General features: G+C 41.8%; 1 protein-coding gene across 4 annotated transcripts in view; it reads left to right on the top strand.

Annotated features, from left to right (window-relative positions):
• The window catches only part of LOC114798140 (metabotropic glutamate receptor 4-like), a 179,022-nt gene that overhangs the window by 26,247 nt on the left and 127,182 nt on the right, over nt 1–25,593 (top strand). For 3 of the 4 annotated variants that reach the window (XR_003751028.1, XM_028993575.1, XM_028993577.1), the window contains exon 2: nt 16,116–17,094. Coding sequence is in view for 3 of the 4 variants with exons in the window: in XM_028993575.1 (XP_028849408.1) it covers nt 16,564–17,094 (531 nt within the window). In the remaining variant the exon portion in view is untranslated. Of the gene's footprint in view, nt 1–3,512; nt 3,640–16,115; nt 17,095–25,593 lie in introns of those variants that run through there. The other variant, XM_028993576.1, reaches the window with a different exon arrangement.

The following is a 25,593-nucleotide window of genomic DNA, read 5'->3' as shown; positions in this document are numbered from 1 at the left end:
TGTAGAATTTGAAAAAACAATTGAATAAATCTGACAAAATGCATTTGAGTTCTGAAGTTCAATGTAAGTCTAAACAGAAAAGTAAGCAAAGAAAGGATGGTGGCTGTACACATGCTTCACTCACAGCTTGGTGAAGCCTGTGAGATCTGTGACCCTCGCAGACTTATCCAGGTGCCCATCTGGTTCAGCCTGCCAGTGATAAGCCTGCATGTCACGCACCATCGGTTGTGCGCATGATTCGCACAACTGATTGATGCAGATAGGACCTTGTTTGATAAAGACTTGCAAAAAGCAGAAGGAAAATGTCAAAGCGAATCAATATTCAAGCTGGTCGAGTCTGACGGCTGGTTTACATCTCAGCCCCAATCGACCTGCGCTGGTCCCGCAATTACGCAATGATTTTGTCACCTACCTTAATACGCTGTCCCTCGCTAGCAATCTGAACGACCCGCGTTCACTATTCTCCAGCACAAACAAACACACACTTCTGACTTCTTCTCATAACCAAGTGCTCTAACAAAGTGGCCTTCTCCAGTGCCTAATTAATCAATTTTTAATTCACACGTGTCTGCACAGATGGCTGGATCCTACACCCATGAAGCCCTCCGCATCCCATTCACCAAGTGCTGCTCTCCTTTGATCCACCATTTAACAAGGCACATAAAAAAGGGAGCAATTATCCCACTTAGAAGAGCTCCCGACACTTGAACTGGAGTGACCTTCTCAAAGGAAGAGGGACAGATTAAAGAAAGACACAGATGAAACTACACTGCGAAGCAAGGGAAATGAAATGGAAGGTGGTAAATTATGGATGTTAGTCATATTTTGCTGTGAAGACCACTGCGCACACAAGCTGCGGTAAATAAGAGACGTAACGGTGGCGAGAGCACAGAGAGCGCTTCAGGGACTCCGATCATCCGTTCACAAACAGAAACAGGGAGAAAGTGACCTGAATATTCGTCCTCGTTCCTGAGATGGAGATGATTTGTCAGAAAGGCGGTGAAGGGTGTGAAGAATGTATTGAAAGCTGTAGAGTCGGACATCAGGCTTCCTTTCATGACCAAGTGAGAAAAAAGGAGGGACTCTAATGGAGTCAGGCTCCAAATAGTTTTTTTATGGTTGGACATAAAAAAATATTTTTAAGGGTGGTTGTTTGTGGCCCCTAAAGTGCTTCCTTCTGCATTTTCCTTCCAGCTATTTTCCTCTGCATTTTTGTTTGTGGGTTCTACAGAGGAATCTGACACTGTTTGTCTGAGGTTTTGCGGCAGAGACTACAAGTGTCTGAGGGTGCCTTATTTTATGTCTCAAGCTTCGTCTACCTGAATGTGACGGTCACCCACCGAGCCAGGAAAAGAGGGCAGGAACCTGATGATATACGGTGGGTGATTGTTTATGAGCGTTGATGTTCTACTGCAAGAAACACACTGGTGAAGCTAGACTGACTATACATGAAGGTGCTGCTGTGCAACTCTGACAGACAATACATGGCAAGTAACTTTAAAAACGCACTAATAGGAGAGCCCTCCACTGGGGCAACTTTGGCCTAGTGGTTATGGAAACGGACCTGTAAAAAGGTTGCCGGTTCGAATCCCAGGCAACGCACCCACATGCTGCTCCCCGGGCGCCTGTCATGGCTGCCCACCATGTTATGTTGTTCCCATGTTGTTACTCTTTTATGTTCTCTCGCAACCTCCCCTCTCTCTCTCTCAGATACTCATGCACATAAATGTTAAGTGAGAAGCTGAGGCCTCTATTGATTTCTCCAGCTCCCCCTTCGCCTGCTGGGTTCAGACAGAGCACATTTGTATGGCGTTTCTGTTCCGTGTCGGTCCCACATGCTCAAAGTGCTAATGCGCCTCCTGACTGCAGGCTGCGCCAAGATCTCAAAAGACTGTCGGTCCACTGCTGTGTTTCTAATAAAGATCCAATTAATTAAGCATCACAAAACCGCTCCATGAGAGCAATCACATGCTACCGAATGGCCAGCAGTTGTCAGGATTTGTTTAAGGTTAAATAATCAGTACAGATAAGCGCCAGCGGCATTTTGCTGACATGATTTGGGTCCAAAATAATTGTGCGGCGACACCGCTGTCCTTTGATCTTTCCTGTACTGCCGGGAGTGGTATGGGATAAAGGGTTTCATTTAGCCAATGACCAGTTGGTCTGAAATCATATAACCTTACCTTCAGAGGTCAGAATTTAAGCGACATTTAAATGGCATCTGTACTGCTACTTCTGGAAGACCAAAAAAAGGGGGTCCAGACACTATACACCAGTGGTGTCACAAATACTGGACGCTGTCTGTTTTCTGTAAAACAGGTTGCATCAATTCAAGATGCCGTCACGAGCTCAGAAAACATGATGTCCTTTGAAAATACAGGACAATGTCTAAAGACATTTGTAAGGTTAGCTGATAGCCTACCGAGCCTACCGAGCGTCACAGACTAAAATCCCCGAATTCAAAATTGCCAATCGTGCACGTCCAAAGGCGGCCAAAGTTGTCGCAGACTCATCGTTGACTGCAGCCAGAGATTCAGCGGGAGGCAGGGACAAGAAGACGCGTGCCAGTCCCTTTCATGACCTAGTCATAGTCATTTCATTATCTTGTTTTGTGTGTTATTTGAGGAATCAGATTTTTTGTTAGTCACATCACTTCCTTTGTCACTCCTCGTGTACCAACAAACCAGTTGAGGGAGAAAGATCATGAAGAGCCTGATCGGTGTATGAATAACAAGTCTTTGGCATCAAAGAGAGAACTTTTGTGGACTGGAATCTGCTCAGCAAGAGCTTTGAGAAGAGACAGCAAAGTCAGAGACTTTGGGGGTAATGCAGAAGAAGACGATGCGGCTAAACGGGCGCTTGGCAGCGGGAAAAGATGTGGAGACATGAATGTGGAGGCCAGGAATCAGCACCGGAGCATGTTTGCCATGCATTTGTATGGCTTTCTATTTGTTCTGGATGGAGTGACACTTTATATTTTCCATTTTGGTCATGTGACATTTGACACTAAGCCATGGAGCTTTGAAGAAGTCTTTTGAAGTGTCTTGTGGCGAACAGTATTTGCGGACTACAGCTGATCCACTCATTAGGGTTAAGGATCTGTATGTTCCATTCTGGACTTGTCATGAGATTCAACATAATCTCAAATCACATTCCGAGCAGCTCGGCTTTTCTTTGAGGAGAGCATGTTGTCACAGAAAAGCACAACGAGCCCATTGGAAGAGGCTCTTTCCTGACCGCTCCACAACATGAAGCAGGCCAACCGGCTTTGTTCGAGCAGTTTGTGCTTCTGTAAAACCGCCATCTCCACAGGTCACGCCTGATCAGGGGGCTTTTCTCTCGCCTCCCAAATGCGCCTTGTAGCAAATCTCACGGGCTGTTGCTTGGCCGAAATCCCAGCGCTTGCATTTCTCCCGACAGGTGGGGGGGTGGGGGGGCATATTTCTTGTCATGTTTGGAAAATGTGGCTGGAGTTTTGTTCTGAAGCCGCGCTGACTTCTCAAAGAGCGGGAGTGAGGAAGGAGCAGAAAGAGCGACACTTGAATGAGTTGGCTTGTGTTCGCAAGGCCGACTCGATGCAGCGAATGCTTAAACAGTGACGACGCGCAAGAGCCAGCATGACGGCACACGGTACGGCATGTGAGTGAGATGAACTCCTTCACCGTCTTTATCTCCCCACTCCCGCTCTGGGCTGTAAAATGCAGGAGTGATTTGGCTCATTATCAACCGGCTCGTGCTGACACTGAGGTTTCCTGCGGCAGTGGCACAGCTGAAATGTAGTCTTGTGCTGCCTTCATGCATCGAAAAAGAATAATCATTAATTCATCATGCAGACAGTAATTTTCAGTAATAATGTCTTCAAATACACTTTTACAATGTTCTTATGCAACAGGCACTGTGGACAGGCGAACTTCTAATCACTCTAGTTAGATACAGGAACGCCAAATCCTGTCACCAGACAGCATTGAAGGCAGTTTATCCAACAGCAAAAGGAAGTTAAATCGTGTCTGTAACTCCTCTGCCCCCCCCATGCTCTCCTGATAATCACCGTACCACCCCTTTTTGCACATTGCACTGACTTTTTTCTAAATATGTTCATATTTATTTTCCTTTGCCTGCACATATCACTTAATGTATATACATAACTTATTTGACCTGTCTCCTGCACTTGCTGCTTATTGCACTTCTGGTTAGACCTAAACTACATTTCATTGCCCTGTACTTGTACATGTGTAATGACAATAAAGTTGAATCTAATCTAATCTAATCTAAATGTACTTTTAACAAATTAGGTTTTTACGTATTAGTGTATGCATTTTAAACATGCGTTACAATTTAGTACCTTTGGTCTGATAAGACCTGCAAATGACATAGTATAATCTTTTTTAACCTGTCGCATTAAAATGCAACTCAATCTGTCCATCTACCTGAATACCGCTTCAAATTCATTATTATTTAAGAGTTTTGAAGGACACGTCTTCCTTCAAGTGAATTTATCTGATAAGTTGCAATTGACATTTCTAGAAGGAGTAGAATCTTCCCACATGCACGAAGCAGCAGTGGATCTATCAATAGCCCGATCATGTCAGGGTTCATGTTTTTTTCAGTTTAGGCTCATGCTCACCTAATTTCAGGAGCCAGCTTCTGTCAAACTGCCCGCCCAAGATGACGGGATTACTGCCTCCGGGACAAATGGGAGGATCAAACTGCTCGGCACTTAGAGCTAAAAATGCGCTGCGGCGCGCAGCAAAGAGCGCACGGATGCAATATTCATGGCCCCCCTGTTTTTAGCGCCGTAAATAAAGTGCCGCTATATCTGGAGCCTTTCTGTGCGACTCCGCCACCTGAGATTTGCCAAGGCTCCATCATAAAAGTCCCGCCCACCCCCCCCCGGCCTCCCCCTGATTCGAGGGGTAGAAACGCAGCTGCACGGAAACCACTGGCTTTCCCCGCGCTCGCCTGGGACGGGTGCCATCTTCTCTGGACACCTGCAGCTGTGTGGCCTTCTGTCTGGCGGTGACGGGGCCCACCCGACGCATGAAGAGCGGGGAGCTGGGCGTTTTGGGGTGGGGGGGACAGAGGTCCCCTTTTTGACTGCCGGCTCATGAATGTGGTTACTTTTTTCGTCTGTCTGTGCGATAGCACTGCAGATGCGCGTAGCCATCTTCATCCATGGTGGACCTTCCTGAGACGATCCACGAGCGTCTGTTACAGCTCAGCACAATGGCCGATATGAGTAAAAAGACGACGGGAACCGTGCATTTCCCTGGCTGGCTGGCCTGCGCTCCTCCTCCCGGGGAGCTGCGTGACGCCAGCGTATTGATCTGCAGGAGAGCGCGCCAGCGGGAGCGGCAGCGTCTGTCTGGAGTATCACTTCGAATAATACTCTCCCTCTCAGCAGCCTAGTGCACTCCAACACACGCCAGCGTTTCCCTCCCGATCGGGCGAGCGAGGAGGAGCGTCGGCCTTCGCAGACCACACAACAACAAATCTTTTTACAAAAAAATGCCTTCCAGCATCCATATCCTTGCCGCAGAGCGCCTGGGGAAGGAAATTATTGTAAAACCATAAGACCATTGTATTGCTTTGGCTCATTGTAATTTGAGGAATCCCAGTGGAGACAGATAACCCAGTGAAGTTTAGGGTCATTTAGAAATGCCCGCCTTTCTCATAGGTAACAAATGTTTTGTCCTTCAAATCCAAAATCCAAGTCCAGACATTGTTCATGTTGTTAATGATTGAATATCTGCATACACGTAGAAAGGAACTTTATCAGCAAGCATTAGCCATGATTTCCAATGGATGTTGTGTTCGTTAACCCAAGTCCGTCACATTAAAATCTTTATTCTACCCAATTATTAGAATTACCTCAGCAAACTGACATCTAGATGCCGGACTTCTGTAATTGCTGCAAATTGAGGATTCTTTAATGAATGTAACTTGTGAAAGAACAATTCTAATTATCCCCATAATTTATTAATTCAATGATTTATTATTCATCTATTCATTTGACGATTTTGTCTGATGGAGTACATGGTATCTACAGAAAAAGTTGAACAAAGAATAAGAGAACTGTATTCTTTCCTCCATTCCTCTGTTCCTCCCTCCCTCCATCCCTCCCTCCCTCCCTCTATCTTTTTAAAAATGCTGCCATTCCAAAAAGTGGCACTAAGGCATCTTGTGCTGAAGCCGAGATTTCGCGTGCAGGCAGCAATAATAAATAATTGAAATTTGGGAGGGAAAGAAATGTAACATTAAAATCTCGCTGAATAAGTGTTGCAGAAAGAGCCAGCCTTTCTAAACAGGCTTTTAATTAATTAATGACTTGCGGCAAATCTGCTGGCACGTTCGGCATGGGATAGGCTAAAGTGGGGGACCGAAGACGAACATCAAAGCGAAATAAGCAGTCCACAAAATGAAAACAAGGCAAAACACACACATGTCCCCTGCATGGGTGTTGAAATGAAGGTGTAAACCACGGGAGTAAAAAAAAAAAAGAATTCAAGAACTGACAAGACAAGGCAAAGCCACAAAACACACAGAAATGAAAAAAAACAAAAACACTGGAAACAGCGGGAGGGAAGAAATGTTCAGATTGATGTTTTTATGGGGCGTTTCCTTGCCTGGGCCTGCAGTAAACTAACATAATTACGCATGAAAAGAACATTTGGTTCCTCAAAACAAAAAGTGAGAGAGAGCGTGTAAATAGTTAGCTCTGCCCTTGTTTTGAGGATGTATTGGAAACCACCGAGGTTCCCACGAGAGCACTTGGATTAAAAAGGGAGAGTCTGCAGCGATGTAATCATTAAATTCACTTCCATTTTTCGTCAAACTTGGGCCGTCAAACTTGGGCCGTCAAACTTGGGCCTCGGCATCCTGTAGATCATTATGGGTGGAGAGGGTGGGGTGCAGGGAAGTGTTTGTTAATGCAAATTTATAACAACAAGGAAATGTGTCTGTCCCACTTACCCACTGTGCAATATCAGCCATATCAGACGAAAATAATTTTCAAATGTGAAAGATTCACTAGTTCATCAATCAGAATTATTAAAGTAGTGGTCCTCTATCTACATATTTGGTTTGGTAACAAACGTGGTTCCGAGATGACAGAGGTCATGTTTGCATTGTCTGACGTGGTGAACAAGCGGAATTATAAGCGAAAGAAACAAGCAGGAACAAAGGAGGAAGCAGGAGCCAGAAACCTGTCAATCACAAATGTTGGTTCCTCATCATCATTAAAGCTTGTCTTCTGGGTGACGAGAATAATGACACTCAAGTAATAAAGGGACGTGTGGGTAATTACAGCCTCCTCTCCAGGACTTTTTGGGTGTGTATTTGTTTATTTATGTAAATCAGTCCTGGTCTGACATTAGATCAAGCACTATGTTGAAAATAGCCCCCTTTTTTTACTGTTGCAGAGATGCTACTCTACAGTAATGGAGACTGCAAAAACGGAAGGCAAAAAGTACCCCACTATAAATAAAAGTAATGAATAAGTTATAACATAAAGAAGGCATAGGGAAACGACTAATTTCAGACTAAAATAATATGTGTGTGTAATATATGTAAAGGAATAAAGTGTATTTTTGTATAAATTCTGCAACTGGACAATTTCCAGTGAAGAACAAACTCTCAGCCTAGTTTTAAAGAGTGGGGGGGGGGTGGTAGTAGCCGAGTGAGTAACACACTTGCCTCTGAACCAGAAGACCACAATGTCACCCCACTTACTACCATTGTGTCTCTGACACTTAACCCTGAGTTGCTCCAGAAGGACTGTCGCTCTGGCTCTGGGCATCTGCTAAATGTCAAGAATGTAAAATTGTCATGATCTGGTCCGGCAGGGGCAACTCCGGTCCGGGATTCAGTGTAGAGTTTCATGTTTGTCCTGTGTTATTATGTTTCCTGATTGTGTTCACCTGGGTATGATTGAATAAAGCTGCCCTGTTTGTGTCTGTTCGCCATCAGGTCATTGTTAATTAATGTCTTCCCTGTCCTCTTCACTGTGTATTAAACCCCTGTTTCGTGACATCGTGTGTATGCATCCTTCTCCCTCGCCATGTCCAGCCATCATTCTCGATCTCTGTCCTCGCCATGTCAAGCCAGCATGACAAAAATGTATATAGAAGAAAACAGAAGGCATAAGGTTTGGCAGAAATGAATTCATATTTGATAGTATTTAGGCATGACTAACAAGCAACTTACTCTATGCAGAACTGTCATATTACTACCAAAATCTAATCATCTTTGAGTCGGATTGAGTGTGAGTTTGTGAGGGAGCCTGAAGAACTCTGTTGAGGTGTTCTGGAAAATGGGACAGATTGGAGTACAGACAGACAGTCTAGGTGAAGGAATGAACAGTAAAACAAAACACAATTAAAACACAGTAAAGAAAAGAAAGTCATGATGCATAAGTCCAGAGTGCCTTATAACGAGCAGGCTGACTTTAGTGGGCATTCTGTTAGTTACAGCTTGGAGCGATTAAGCCAAATATAACCTGTCAGACCCTCAAACTGTCACGTGCCTGGTGTGTCATTCATTAAATACCTCATTGAACAGCTGAACAAAAGAAGGATCATATTTAACATAATGAACAGTGTAAGACATGTGCTATGATATTACAGGATATTACATGTTATTTAAGATTTACTCAAGATGTCCGGCAATGTTATTGAAAGGGTACGGTAACATGTTGATTCTCATCTACATCTATAGATAACTGCTTATGACATCTCACTACTGACAGGCTGTGCATTTATACTTCAGAGTATCTCAACAAATAGCTTTCTGCCTTGCTTTACCGGTTGCTGCAAGGACTGTGGTGGTCCGTCATGCTGCAATTAAAATAATAAATAATTAAAAGCTCCCCCTCTGGGTTAAACACACCAGAGGTCTCATTTATAACCATTGCGTACCCACAAACAGGATGTGTACGCCTCTTACCATGCATACGTTGCAATCTATAGTAACAAATCTGATGGCAGAACGTGTGCATTTTTACGCGAACTCTGGCCCATGCGTACGAACATTTTTGGGGGAAAAATGCAACCGTGGATGAAGAAGGTGAGCAAACACATGAGTGGCATTATAATGCATATATAACATATTATATATAGTGCATATATAATAATTCCTTGTGCTAGTGAGTAGTATACTGCACATTATATTTCACCTTTTCAGTCATGAGAGCATTTTTATAATAGTGAATATAGAAGTAAAATATGTCATTTAAATGAAATCCTTTCTTCTATGCGCCGCAGCTGTTGAAATGTTAATGGATGGGCTGTGGCCGTGATTAGCACAAACATTTGGACACAGTGTGAAACAATCAGCCTGATTGCTGACAACACGTAAATACCGCGATAATCTAATTGTGTTCAATTGTATTCTAGGTCTGGGATATCACAACTATCATTAAGCTTAATAATACCTGTCATTTTGGATGGGATTATTAAAATGACTAGTAGATACATTAAGTTCCCTTACACTGTGGAACAACAGACCGACATTCAGAGGTATAATGTAGTGCTTTCAATGCACGGATATGCACTCCATGTTCGTGGCTGTATTTTCCCCAGATTCCATTATTCTCTTCTTCGTGGAATAGTTTATCAGAGACTGGCTCTGGTGTTTCAATTTGTCATAAATAAAAGATGATCTGTTAGGTAAGAGAAGTCATGATCCTGCCATTGCACGTTATTACGTTTCCCAAGGGGGAATATGGGAATTAAATCTCTCTCTGTCTGCTGGGCTTTGGATATTCTTGTCTTAAAACATGTTTCTGAGTAAGATGTAGAAATGCTGGTGAGTATTGTTATGACAATTTCACCATTCTAGCTGTTCTAAAATAATAAGACTCTTTTTTTAATCAAAATAGTTAAAAGAAATACAGTAAACGTTGCATGATAAACAACAGACAGACTTTCATTATGAATATTTGAGCAAGGCCATTCAAAATTTATTGTCGGGCCATGTTTATTGTTCAGCTGCTTCATTATTAAGAGTTTAAAATAGTACTGTGCATGAGGTCATGAAACCTAGCAGGATTTCAGCAGCAATTCTAGTTTCTTCTATGCAAGCTATGCTGAGCATCAGTAATGAACTTTGATGAGATCTGTGTTTCCACCAGGCATTAAAAACGTCTCATTGTCACGATCCGGTCCGAAAAGGGGTTACTCCGGTTTCATTGTTGTCATGTGAAATGTTCCCTAATCGTTTTCACCTGTGTTAATTGTATAAAGCTGCCCTGTTCGTTTCTGTTCACCGTCAGGTCTTTAACGTTATGTTCCGTGTTCACCAGTGTCAACGTCTCGGATGTCTTCCCCTGTCCTGTGATTCACCATTAAACCCCTGTTTCGTGATGTCAGGTGATAGCGTCCTTCATTCCTCGTCACTCTTCGTCCTGCTCTCTGTGCACCCGCCGCGTCATGCCCGCATGGACGTGACACTCATACAGCAAAAAAGCGAAGAATGTAACCAAAAACTTTCAGTTGTCATTTCAGTATTGTTCATCCTAGGCAACCACTCAGTGAGAAAGAACCTGCTGAGTGGGCCTGGTTGTAGACAATGTCCTTTATTAACCATTCCTCTACAATGTTCTAATGGTTTATTAAACTCAAAGGCTTTGCAACCCTGGAATTGAGCGTAATACTTTCATTTCTGAAATATTTAGTTTTCATCCCTGTGGATTATCCACACTCAATTATACCAATTTCACCCTTTCTTAACTTTTTACCTCCATGACTGGCCACTGCTTTCTACCTGACTCCTTTCACCCTGAGCCTGAGACATGACTACTCTGGTTTGTCAGCAGCTTGTTCATATTTTTGTGTGAGATAACACTTGTTGACAGCATCATTTCTCTGAATTCTGATGCTTTTTGTGATAGAAATGAATGTGTTACTGCTGTGTAGATAATGGAAGTGAAAGGTGAACTAAAGCTTCCGCATAGCTCCACTATGGGTTAAAAATGTCATTACAATCTTCATTTAACTTTACTGTATCCCACTGAAATGCCACTAAAACAGGATGTTTTTTTTTGTATGAAATTGCATAACTCAAACGAATACATATTGGACATAAACAATCTAGCTCCAATACAGAGCACCTGCTTAGATCCTTATTTTGACAGACATGGAGAGAGACAGACAATTACTGAAGGAAAAGGGAAAGGAGGAGAAAGTCGGCTGCTGTCAGCGTGAGGTCCTGTTGTCTCCTCGGCGTCTGCAGACGGGATTGGACGGTGGAGGCCTGGGTGCCAGCCTCCTGTCAGATTATGATATCACTGTCATACGCATGGATGACTAGCTTTAGCGCAGTCCGTGACATTAGGTGCCATTCTCTGAAGGCGTTCGCTGGAGACATCTGGAATTACACCGTACTCTGTCGGCGATGGGCTCGTAGCTGATGTATCCTTTCTGTTCATATCATGTATTATCAGAACAACAGTCCCAGCCCTGCACCCAATGATCTGGGACGGGGTCCGGCACCCATAAACCTGATGCGGATTAAGTAGTTATGGATTGTGAGGGAGACGCAGTGAATTTACTCTCACAACAGAATACGACAGAAAAAAACAACAGTAACAGCTGTAAAATTGTCAGGAACTGTAAAACACACAAATTATAATAATTAAAAAAATGATAGTGGCAATAGTTTGCTTAGAGAACAATAAGGAAATAAACACTTTAGATAAATCAATGTTTGATTAGTGTTTGACAAAATCACTTATATCTGTTTATTATTCACATGCTTTAATCGACAATAGATGAAGATATTGGCTGTGCTTCTGGTTGGGTTCAGTTTATAGCACCACCTTGAGTGTATTGTTGTGTTTAAAACCTTGCTGTAGCTTTATCTTCAGTGTTGAACCTGTTCAGTGTCTGACTCAGCTGGCGCTAAAGGAGATGGCTGCTTATCCAAAACACGCACTAAAGGACAAGGTGACGCAAAGCCAGACCGTAGAGGCTCATAGACTCATGGGCAGCGCTGCAGTTTTTTTTTTTTTCTTCTAATTCAATTACTCTCATTAGATTTAGAGGTATTTAGTACTGCTCTCTTGCCACTCTTTATATTATAAGACCAGCCCTAATGGGAGAATAATCCCACTAGTTCTTCATCTCATTTCACAATGGGAAAGTCATTCAGAAACACAGATTTCCAATTAAATGCAGATTACCAAGCATGTTGCGCTCTATCCTTGAACTAAAGCTTGCTGATAACAATCTCATGAAGCTGTAACTGAGGAGCTGATTAACATGGGTGGACCGACAAAAGAAAAAATGGACGTTCTGTTCAGGAGCACAGCGGTGCTGAGTCGGAGGCGAAAAATAACACAGGAAGTCCTGAGAGCCCCATAATGCTGCGCTTCACGTTTACAGTAACTGGAGCTTGCGCAAGATGTTTTTGGGACGATGAGTCCTTTCTAGTCTCTCCTGAGCTCAACACTACTTCAGTGGGTCTCTGGACATCTGTCTCTTTGTCTTTACGCCTGTATTCCATCCAGGTTGGTTGGGGACGTCCCTTCTATCCGGCCAGAGTAAAAGAGCTCCAGTCCTCAGTGGTCTTCTTGAATGAGACGTTGCGTTTCGGATGGGGAACCCTCATGCATAATTGAATTGGTATTTTGGGAGAATGATCTGAGTCTGGTGATATAAATATCTCTGCTTCCCCCCATCAAGTCCCTCCGGGACGAGAGAAACCAGCAGTAAGCAGGCCTCTGTAAAGTTACTGGAGCACAACCCCCTTTATTTATTTATTCATTTATTCATTCATTTATTTATTTATTTATTTATTTATTTATTTGATGGACAAAATAATAAAAACATAGCAAGAGAGCATATCTGCCTGCAGCGTTGTCTATTATTCACGAATCGTGACTCCTGGGCACCCCAACCTCTGCAAGGCTGCGTACATCTCTGCGCTGAATGTGTTTCAATGTCACATGCAGCCGTCATCCCCTCGGACACAGCATATCCAATTATCCAGTGAAGCGTGTGCGTTCGATCAATATATGCTAAAGGAGGAGCTCAGATTTTAACAACAGGGGTTGCGGGTCCCTTTACAACAGCTGATGGACAGCTGATGTGAAAAGTCTATGCTCTGTGTGAAATCCTGTTATGGAAGACTCAGTTTAGATTCCTCAAAGCGAAACATAATACTGATTAAATTATAGATCAAAGGAGATCTGTGGTGAACAAGGTGAGCCTGCCAACATTCCGTTTTCTAGTAGTGGGAATAGTGCACAAGTAAACATATGAGCATTCTGGTCACATTCAGGCCTGGTCAGTGATGGAGGTGCCTGGCCATGACCCACTGAACTGAAGCTTCCACACTGGTACTTTTTTGTTGACCTGTGCCTTGTCTTGTCTTGTGTCCATTATTTTCCAGTAAATAAGCCTGTTTCGAGGGACTTACATTTACTCATCTTCTATTAAACTGACAAACATTGGTTTAAGGTGGTTTTTCTTAAAGTGTCGATGGTTTTCTTCCCTTGCAGCTGGAGGTTACTAGAAAGCAGCCTTTTGTTTGCAGTTATTTATTCCCGAGGACAAGTACTTGTAGAGCTCATAGAAACACTCACCCTGAGAATATTACATGTCCCTTGTACCATTAAAGCCTAGTCATTAATTTCAAACAACAATCATTCAGTTGGCCTCAATATTTAATGGCTATAAATGTTAGAGATGCACTTATAAGAGAAGTTGAAACAAATGAAATAACAACGCATTGCAGCTGGAACTGATTCGCATTTAAAAGTGTTCTTTATAGATGGACTACCTTTTTGAAACCTATTCAACACCAATGCAAATTTAATGGAGATGCACAGTAGGTAGCATTTTCACGACTAGGAGTGACCCAGATATGTTTAAATAAAAAAAGTGTTTCCTGCTGGCAAAATTTGTGTTTTCCCTAATATTTTACAGATGTTGTTAAATAACACTGACTATTTTGTGACATTGCTTCATGTTCTTTGAATGTCCTTTTGGGGACGTTCTGCCGGGAAGTAAATGGGACATTGTTGGAATGTTAATGATGTCCTGTAAATGAATGTTATACACACATACACACCCTTATAGGGACATCAGCGAACATGCTGAGGACATCCTTGTTCGGCAGTTTACTGCTTACTGAGTGGATCCCATTGTGAGCTGTATTCAGCAGCTGGAAGATGCTGAAGAGCTCAAAGTCAGTCTTTATTCACCTCCTAACAGCAGACATCAAAGCCACTCAAAGACTGAGGTTCCCAGGATGTGCAATACGTGCAGTCACTCAGTAGCTTGTTTGATGTTGCGCCCCCCTAATTCCAGTGCTTCAGTCTTCTGCATGTGACTTAAACACGTGTGGGTTTTCTGTGATTTGTGAGCACAGCGCAAGCACCAAGAGCATGATTTTGATGGATAGTAAAAAAAAAAAAAGACACGAAAGAGATGATGTGACAGATATCAAAACACTGGTTTTGCTTGTCATGATCAGAGTGCTGTTAGAACCATACACACATGGATACAGATTCTGCTCCTCATCCTTTTGACAGTTTAGAAAAGCAGGTATGGGAGGAGGAGATCCAACCAGAATTAGTCTGAAATAAACCCCTTTGATTGAACAGTACAGCCCCAGTTTCAGGGTGGATTTGTGCTCCTTCTCAAGAGTCCTGAAATTTCAGTGTCATGCAGGACGTTTTAAATCAGCGTGTGCCCAATTTGTGTGCCCAATAGCACACATTTGAATATAAATTGGTGTTCAGGGCAAAAGTGGGTTATCCTCTTGGGAAAACAGAAGAACTTATGCACTCAGTTAAGCTAAAAAATGTTCTCACTTAGATTCAGTCAGGCCATTCTGTCACGTTTGGTATCTCTTCAGAACCTCTGGACAAACTGGACTCCTGGAACAGGCCTTGGTCTGATCAAAAAGTGATGAGGCTGGTATTTTTCAGTATTGGACATGCTCTTGCTACCAGACAAAGGAAAATACCACAAGGACTTGTGTTTGAGTCAAATTTAGCTACTCACCCCTCATAATAGTGTGAGCAAATATGATAATAGGAAAATAATGTATGCAATTTAATCTATATTTAATGGATCCATTACTTCCTGTGTTACAGGTGAACTTTGATCTGAACATTCAAATTCGAAGAATAAGACCATAGTTTCCCCCACACGTGAGCATCCTGATCATTTAAGAATTATTCATTTTTGTACACACAGTAGCACTGATCATTTGTAGGAGAGTTTATTTTCTCAGAAAAATACTCAAGGGACTGTTTTGTAACAGCCCTTGGGCTCATGAATCAGTTTATTCTCAATGCTGACAGGCTTATTCTGTGGCACCATTGTGGAAAGATACAACACAAAAAAAATCGCTTTTTTTTTTTTCTTTGCTGCAGCGGGCATATTCATAATTTTTTTTAAATATATTGACATTGATTCCAATACAACAATTACAACGACCAGTTCAACTCTAAGTATAAGCACGTACTGAAAGACTGAGACTTCTTCTCAAAGTACCAAGGCTGTTTATGAAAGTATTTCAGGCATTCATTCGATTGAAAAGAACTCTGTAAGTGCGGGAACTTTACAAGTCACAGATGACTCAAAAGCCATCAGTCGACGGGAAAAATAATACTGCCGAGGCCATTAACTTCTAAATGATCTCCTATTATTTTCCTGGAAAACAAGCCACCTCTCTGTCTCTTCATCCTGCATTCTGTGTTCTGGTAGCGTTGCTAGAGCATGGTGGTGGTGATGCTAATTGCCATTAGACCTCCAATTCAAGTATTTCTTTTTCCACACTATTAGCTCAATGTGACTGAACATAGTTGTGTGTTAAAGATGTGTAATCCAATGGCAGTTCTAGTCATGTTGAATGTATTAATGCATTTTAATGGATATTTAATCAGCGTTCCACCCTGCTGATCATCCAGAGCTGCCACCTCCTGTCTTTTCATTAGAGCCACTATCTCCAACCCATAGAAGATTGCTGGTCTCACTCCAATCTTGTGGACACGTCTAAATAACTGCTAATGAGCATGCACGTGCACTTTTCTAAATGTTGCATTAACGGGAATAATTTTCATTAATCAGTCATTAACAATGAATTTGCTTCTCCATTTTTTTTTTCAGGAACCTGAGCCTGAGAACATTCCTGCATGCCTAAAAGGACGAGTGAGAAACGGCGGACCCCCATTACCTCCAAGAGAAAGAGAAGCCCTAACAGTTGCCCAGAGACTACAGAAAAGATGTTTATTCTCTACCTTTGTTCTTCCTAATGCCTCCTGAGAGAGCTCTCTGTGGTCTAGCTTCCGCCTTGCTTGTTTAGCGACTGCAGAAAATTCCCTCCACCGGCCAACAGCAGTTTTCACAGGGGACAGAAAGAGGTGATTAGTAATTTTTGAGATGTTGCCAGAGATGAACGTTATGAGGGAGAGCTTTTGAAGATTTCTCCTGTTCCCTTGGATATTACATTTAACCCTCTGGAAATCTTGCCATTTTCCTTTCTCCATCCTGCCTTTCAATCTCTTTCTCCTTCAAAGCAATCAAGTTGTTTTTGATGAGAGTTTAGTTTTTCACCATGTCTGTGCCTGCAAGAAGTTTGACAGGCTTTATAAACTCTAAGAAAGGGAACTCAGGTTGGATACTGGCTTTGGCTGGCCTTTTAGCGGTCGCCCAGGCAAAGCCTCGACCTCCAGGGCACACCCACCTGAACTCGGTCCGCATCGACGGTGACATCTCCCTGGGTGGCCTGTTCCCAGTTCACGCTCGGGGGAACGATGGCAAAGCGTGCGGCGAGCTGAAGAAAGAGAAGGGGATTCATCGCCTGGAGGCCATGCTCTTCGCTCTCGACCGCATCAACAACGACAACGAGCTGCTGCCCAACATCACCCTGGGGGCCCGCATTCTGGACACGTGTTCCCGGGACACCCATGCCCTGGAGCAGTCGCTCACCTTCGTGCAGGCGCTCATCGAGAAAGACAGCACGGACGTCAAGTGCCTGAGTGGAGGTCCCCCCATCATCACCAAGCCTGAGCGAGTGGTGGGCGTGATCGGGGCGTCATCCAGCTCTGTCTCCATCATGGTGGCCAACATCTTACGCCTCTTTAAGGTACGACTAGCTCCTACCTTCAACTTAAAACGCTAAAGGTTAACAAAATGAAACGTTTTCTGTGTCTACATGCTCAATTGTTAACTTCTGCACATTATCAATTGCATCACTTTGGTAGTAAAACGGTTTAATATAATCAAACATCCTACAGTTTATTATCTACCAACCAGCTCCCTGCAAACACCTACACCTACCTGAAATGTGCTTCAAATTAAAAGAGGTTTCCAGTTAGCTCATTATCCTTGACAGCATTAACTGTGAAGGTTCAAGAACCAGAAGAGGGTTATTCAAGGTGAAATATGTAAAGCTGTGTTTTGCCTATTGCCAATAGGCAGTGAATCATTTTGCTATTTATTTAGAGGTTAAGGGCACTATTTTCTAACTGGCATTAAGTACAACACTGTGCATTTAGGATTATCCTGAGGATTTACATAAACGGATCATACAAAATGAAATAGGAGCCGATTGGAAATCATCTGTATCTTGAAGAGAAATTAACTAACCTTCTTGGTTTGTGTTTATTTCTGTCATCTAGAATAAAACTGTTATTTTTAATGTCATGTCAAAAAAAGAGGTTAAATTGGAAGGATCCAGATGATTAATATATATACTACTTTATATAACCATCCCTGTCAATACATCACAGGCACAATCATTATAAGAAAAATATTTTTTTGTTTGTTTTATCCATTTATTTATGTAAATCCTGAAGACACCCTGTTTTGTGCTGGCGAACAAGCTCCCTGTTTAGTTCTAGCACTCTGCTTAGCATCAGTTCAACAATACTCCCCTAAGAGATTTAAATCAGTACATTCATTGAATGTGGGATTAAAAGAATGAGGAGACAATTTTTGGATCTTGTTACTAACGTTCTGACGGGATTGCTGCTAAATATAGCAATAGGAGAATAGGAGTGCTATAATGTATTGTTAATATATTTCTTAGTTGACGCAAACAATAGTTTTATTTAGACCTACCCAACAAACCGAAGAGTTTCTGTACAACATCAAATGTGTTCCCTGCTCTGGTTCATTCTGATTGTTCAAGTCAGTGTTAACATAACTTGCAGTGACAGGATGCTTCCTGCCATACTTTGCCCGTCCATGGGGAGGTGTCCCATCATGTCATCTTTCAGACTAATGACATTCATTTGGTGCAAGCCCTCTGTGATGTTTCTTGTAATTAAATTGAGGAAGCCATGCATATGACCCTGCTGGGAAGCACTTATTATTGCCTTCAGGTTATTAAATGTGAGGAACGCATAATTTGAGGCTCTACGCTGAGTTGTTTATATGGCCGCTAACATTTAAAAATCGGATACGTGCTGTATGAAACGCGGGAATTAACGTTATGTGCATGATGACAAAAAAAAAAAAATACACGTCAAGCCACCCGGGCATCTCACATGGCAAACATTACTCTGCATATTCCTGTGAACCGAGGGTTGCTCTCTGCTCCACACACCAGCGTAATCTTCTGCAGCACAAAGCAACGTAGCTGTACAGCCATTCGGCTGGGGAAAGTGCGCCTGCATGAAAGCCAGCTTCCTGCCGAGGAGATACAGCGTTCTCCACTGGGCCATTGGCTGCAGTGGACTGTGATAACTACCTTTTTTAAGCCTCTGCACAAATAATGGTTTCAATTTAAAACCCGAGGCCTTTGAAGTTACCATGACAGTCTGAGAAAACTGAAAATAGGTATCTGACAATATCCGACACTGTGTGGCTAGCAATGGGAATTTTTCTTTTACCTTTTGCAGTGCGCCATTCACTTTAGACCTCACTTTGTTAGCCCGTTCATTAACCATACACAGAACCCCATCATTAGCACCGGGAGGATGTTGCCTATGTGGTGCAGAAGCCATTTAATGGGATTTCTTGGGTCTGATCAAGCATTTGATTAAAAAAAAAACAAAAAAACTATGAGCTACTGTCATACAATCAGCAAATTTCAGAGGAGGGGTAATAAAATGTAGCTTCAAGAAAGTGACGCATATGATGTTGGATAAAAAAAGAGCAGACAAGTATAGCGCACAGACTTCAGACAGCATGCAAGGGTGTTTCTTGAGATCCGCTTCAATGCTTCAACTAAACAAAAGCTGAGAAATGTAGTTTCAGTTTCCTCTGCATATAATCTCCTTCAGCTCACTGCAGCCAAAGATGGAATGAGCCCCTGAAATATCCCCCTTCATCCCCAACATGACACTAATAGCCCCAGAGGGAGATCATAGCGCACGCATGCACTTACCAGTGTCCAAGTCATTTTTAAAAACGGGGTAGCTTTTGGGTTTAGTGGAGTAGACGACTTCTGCAGCAGGCTAAAATTAGGTTAGTTTTGGAACAAGTACTTTCTCAAAGACAAAAGGCCAATTTACCAGGACAGGAGAGTAACAGGATTTGTGGACATATTATCAAATCAGGCACGTTGGCATAACACCACCAACATAAGAATGCTTATACAGCAGAGTCTGAGGAACAGTGTCAGTGTGATAGCTATTGTTTAAGACGCTGGCATCTACTAATACAATTATTCCCAGTGATTAACATCGGGCCTGTCATTTCCTTCTGCTATTTTGAGCTATGTAAGCAGATGCCAGGAACACTTCCTGTGAATACCCCTTCCATAACCTTAATAATGCACTTTCATAATGCATCAAGCAATGTATTACTTGCAAAAAAGTTTCATGTAAGGTAACCATTAGAATAACAAGATAACACCATGCTTTGTAATTACACAGAACATTATTTTATTTGAATATAACATTAATAAGTGTGGCCTCATTAATTCAACAAACTTTTAACATACATACCATACATGTGCAAATTAATAGCACAAAGAAAATGTTTACAAAAATAGCAGCGCCTCTAAATGTTTAATTTTGTCTAGATCCTAAATGTAAGATGACAACAGTCCTTCAGTCATTTTGAAATGTTTCATGGCGTGAAAATTTTCCAAAAAATTTCCAAAGATGTGATGATAATTGGCAATCTGACCTTTTCACAAAAGTGTCAGGGGTGAGTGTCACGGATGTCCTTAAATATGACTTAGACAGCTGAATCTTCATATTAAAACCAACTATTTTTAAACCTTTGCTCCTGTTTCATGTATTTGTTCCATATAGTTACAACATTAATAAAATGTAGCTAAATAATACAGATCAGCTCTCCGTGTTGACAATTCCTGAATTGTAATGATTCTTAAATGTTCAAATTAAACCTTAAAACCTTCTTTTAAATTCTAAGGTTATGCTTAAAGACTGCAGAAGTTCCGTATTGTGTTTCATGTGAATATGCTGATCCTGTTGTTATTTAATGGGATTTAAAAGACTTATGGTACTAAAAACCACCACAGCAGGTTGGTTTATTTACTGTTACATAACTGGTAGATATGGCCATTTCCAGGACTCCATGAAGCATATTATAAATATTGTACAATCTGTAGCACACATTGCATTATATGTGCGTATAGCTATGCTTATCATGCATTATAATGGATTCCCAAAGCATCTTAAATACATACATTCTGAATGTGTGCATCCTGTCTTGTCTTGATTATATAAGTGATACTCATTACACAACAATGTATTCACAGTTGTACTTCATATAGCCTGCAGAATACACAAAGTGCATTAACACATTACTTGAAACGTTCATCTCATAAAACATTATGGTACATAGTTAGTTTATATTTACAGAACATATACATACATATAATCTACCATGATATGCATAATAAAGTTTAAAGCATTATAAATGAACTCATAAATGCAATTCAGTCAGGGTGTGCACGCTGAATGTTTGCCCTGCTTGCACGCAGAAGCCATGCGACAGTAAAATAGGCCATTAAGGTAACCCAGCAGATTTCTGATGGCAGCCATGGAGCAGCCAGGATGAGGGATAATGGTGGGGTCTAAGATACAAATCATCCCCTACCCCCTCCTTCCCTACACTCCCCTCCCCAGCTCTGCCTGTGACTGAGCCTTAACTCTTCCGACACACATTGAGATTGTGGTTAACGGCAAACCATTTACTCAGCATTTCCAAGCCAGACAGCATCCTCCCCCAAATGGCCCAATAAATATTTTACAGGGGGGATTACATCGAGCGATATGGAATGATACAGGGAGAGAGAGTTGGAACTCGCAAATACCCGTTTATTGCTTAGTGCAGCAGACTGTCAGTCATGTGATTTTTTTTTTGAAAGGCATCATCTGATTGGCCACCTGGATTATAAATACTTGTCAGGTGATCTGGTCTCTTTCGATAGTGAGCAGCAGCATAGCATCATGGGACTTCGCAAAATGTAGTCACGCATGCAAGAGTCTGCATCCTTTCATCATCTGTGCCTCACCAATTCTCCTCTGAACTCAAAAATCTTTGGCTGTCTTGTGGCTCAACCCTCTCTGATGCACAGCAAGGTTTTGATTAAAGGCGAGCCATTTACACAGTGTTTCCATTGAGACAGCAGCCATGCCTCAATAAATATTTTACAGCTGCATTACATAACACCGGCCCCTGGGAACTTACTCGAAACCCCCTGGCCCATTGTATTATTCTGTGTTTGCCTGCCTGTAGTGAGATGTTCTCATCAGGCAAGGCCTCAGCATAACACAGACCGGAGCAGAGTGTGACAGCCCGAAAGGCTAATTAGGGCTGCTTTGGCTGTGACATTGGCTAGTGATGTTGTTTGATTAGCCACTTACAAGGATCAGGTTTTAATTAAAGCGCTGGTTTGGCTGTGTGGTCAGACATGGACTCTGTGATTTCTTCTGAGACCCACCACAGATCAGAGTCACTTGGTCTACTCGACCAGGGTGACCGGCAGAGGAAAATGTCACCCCCAAATTGAACTCTGAGCTAATAATATACACAGCTGAGTTGCCATTGCCAAGCTTGCAGTCAAATGCCATAGAATTGCAATGGCATTTGGGATCAATTTAATGTTTAATGTATATTTAATGTAATGTATCGGGCATACCTGATGGTGCCTTCCATGATACACAGCACACGGTGCACACAGTGAAATTTGTCCTCTACATTTAACCCATCATCCTTAGTGAGCAGTGGGCAGCCATGAGAGGCGCCCGGGGAGCAGTGTGTGGGGACGGTGCTTTGCTCAGTGGCACCTCAGTGGCACCATGGCGGATCGGGATTCGAACCAGCAACCTTCTGATTACGGGGCCACTTCCTTAACCGCCTACACCACTGCCTCAGCAAATGATGTCACAGAGTTGCAGGCTGGAAGCCAAGCAACAAAAATTAAAACACTGCAACAAAGGAGACAAACACTTTTTTTTTTTTTTTCTTGCAAATGACAGAAGAGTTCCAAGAATTGGGCAAAATTATCTGCTGGTATATATTGCCCACTTATTCTTGTTGACAAACTAGCACTAGGTATGAAGCTTGTTCACTAGTGTAGTCTAAGACATAATTTATTTATTTATTTTTCACAATCAATGGACAGTAGCTGTACAATATTGTGTATATTACCTAAACTTTGTGGTTAGTGGTTAATTTTCAAATAAATAATCTTTTGAGGTCAGAGTTGGTAGGGCACACTGTAATTATTAATTATTATTATTATACTGTCATGTTCCTACTATCCTTAGTACCCTCCTTTTTATATTCAGAGAAGAGGTCCTTGTGTAGTATTGATTGTTAGAAACTGCCCATCCCGTTCTGTCCTGTGAGCATAATTAGTCACAAGCTGCCATCAAAACCTGCTAATGTGGATTTCGCCCATTTCTAAAATTTATTGTCCATATTCATTAGCATACCATTTCTATAATGCCCCTGACTGTCACTTTGTTTACATGAGAAAGGCCCCAGTATGAATACTGTACCATAAGTACTCTTCTGACATAGCGTATCATTAAGGCATAAAAATGTCCATGAGTATTGGATACATGAAGGAAATTCAGAAATTCTATCCTGTGCTTTGTTCATCCAATAACAGGCACCTCCTCAATACTTGCAATATGTCAATTGTTGCTCATTAGGCACTAAGCACTGTTAAATATGTCAATAGCTCCTAATTAAGCACACAGGCAATGCCTGAAGGCTGCTCTGGTTATTAGAGCAAGCAGAAATAGACCTGGATCTTCTTCTATTAGATGCCTTTAAATCACCATTTAAAACATCAATAAGACTTTTTATTACTGTGTGTCTCAGGCAAATCATCACGTCTGGCCAACTAGCATACATAATCTAATCTTGCAGATGCACGGATTCCTTAAACACAACCATTTGTGTTCCATTGTTAATTGTTGGTATAAAATATGGGATTTGTAGTGCTTTGCTTGATATTAAAGGAATTGATAGGCATTAATGAGTTCCAGCATGAGTTCCAACAAATTTTTATTTGTAATATCTCAAAAATAGTACCTAGTACACACACACACACACACACACACATATAAAGTATTTTTATGCACATTTAAGGACTGTACATTTACTTTCTATATAATAAATAATTTAATTTAACATATATACATTTATTTATTAGTTTGATTGTATTCTGTATGTTTAATGACCACTATGTTTATTTTGAACACTTTTGCAAGTTTTTCATTGCTCAAGTCTCCTGTACTGTCATGTAATACAGTCAACTCTGCAGCGCTCTTTTCCTATCACTCCTCTTTCATCTGTTTCCCTGGTTACTACCTTCCACCAGTGCTCCGATCGACTCATGTTTGGCTGGGGAGCAGTTCCGATTTGCTTCGCTCGGCTGATGCCAGCGTCACGGGGAATGGTTCAGGACAGTCGAGGGGCAGAAGAATACATCCACTGTTTCTGTTTTCCTTTTCCCTTTCGGCTCCAGGGTGCAGACGCTCCCTTTTTGCTTACTCACAATCCTCTGCATTGTTTTTTAAAGGGTTGGTCCACCACACTGTGCACAGTGCATCCTCTGAAGCAGCTGCTGGCAGGTACTTCCTGCAGGGAGGTGGAGACATGATTCTGGGGTTCATTCTGAACTTTCTTGCATTTCCTCATGAAGGGATGATTGACAAGCAGGATATTTTTGCTGAGAGGAAGAACTGCATTGTGTCCATAAGAGAGAATGGAGGACAAGCAACTGCGGCTCTATGGCTTGTACCTTTTATGGACGTGCTCTGTTTTCTCACGTAATAAGAATCTTGCATTGTTTGCAAGGTTCACAAAATGCACTCGTAATGTAAAGAAATGCATGAGAAGGCCTTTTTTATGAGCTCACTTGTGAAAATGATAAGAAAATTATAGGAAAATATCATAATCTACTCTACTCGCCGACTATGCAAAGTTAGTTTTGACTGTGCTCTCCAGTGATGTGCTTACTCTAGCGTTTTGCCTGGGTAATCCAAAAACAAATATTTGTCCCTGTGGAACTGCTTGAAAATGATAATTTGAGCCTCAGCTGAGTTGATGGCATTGTTTTGCTTGTTATTTTCCTCGCTTTGCTAGAATAAACGACATTTTACATGCTGCTGAATATTAAATGATACATCTTATAATGGACACTCAATAGGGGACATTATGTTGTGCTGCACAATACGTGTCAGCTTTGCATTTTCCTACAGTCTTCAAAATGCCTTCACATCACTTTCATAAGCAACATAACTTGCAGTTAGATGCATCAAACTTTTACAATGATTTGAACAAACACATACTGTGTTATGTAATAGATGCCATGTAGTGGTCTAAACTAATTTAGAATACATTACATTTACATTTAGGGATTTTACTCTGGAGTTCTCAGAGACACAATGGTACTAAGTGGGGTTTGAACCTGTGACTTTGTGGTCTTACCAACTAGGCTACAATCACCCTTTGCACACATCACAGCCACTCCTTAATTTCCCCTTCTGTTTGCTTTATACACATTAATTTAAACATAATCTCATTTCATAAACTTTTACCTTACATTTAGAGATAAAAAATCAGTTATTTTTGCTGTTTTTAAAACTACAGATATCAACAACACCTCAGGGTTATTTATTTGACTGCTGAGAACTTTAATACCAGTACTAAAGTGTACAAGAAGCTTAGTTTGGTGGCATTTATGATGACCCAACCACACCACACGACCCTGATGCTCAAGTTCATCGAACAGTTGCGCGGACAAATTGCATTAGCCTAGAGGTCAGTGGCAGTTGGTGGTAATGGTACCTGAATGAGTTGAGACGAAAATCTTCACTATGCCCCAGTGCCTTCTGGGACTTAAGGACATTATTGCTCAGCCAGTAATGTAAGTATCCCTTGTCCTTAGCCAAGAAGAGCTATAAAGCAGCAGTTCATTGAAGAGTAACCTGCTGTCCTCTTGAGGACAGACAGCAAGTGTAGCACCTCTTCCTCACCTCTAAGGACAATCGATTCTACATATTCTATTATTTATGCTGCTCATCTAACCCTTGGCTTTGCCAGTGCATTTGTGAAGACACATGTAGGCACACTTCGAGTGCAGTGCGGTTGACTGCTTCTGCCGTACCTGCGAATTTCAGCTTTATCGACAATGACAAGAGAT

This window comes from Denticeps clupeoides, chromosome 10, assembly GCF_900700375.1.
Source record: "Denticeps clupeoides chromosome 10, fDenClu1.1, whole genome shotgun sequence".
Lineage (NCBI taxonomy): Eukaryota > Metazoa > Chordata > Actinopteri > Clupeiformes > Denticipitidae > Denticeps > Denticeps clupeoides.
Note: the sequence above shows the minus strand (reverse complement) of the source record. Positions and strands in the feature narration are given on the sequence as shown.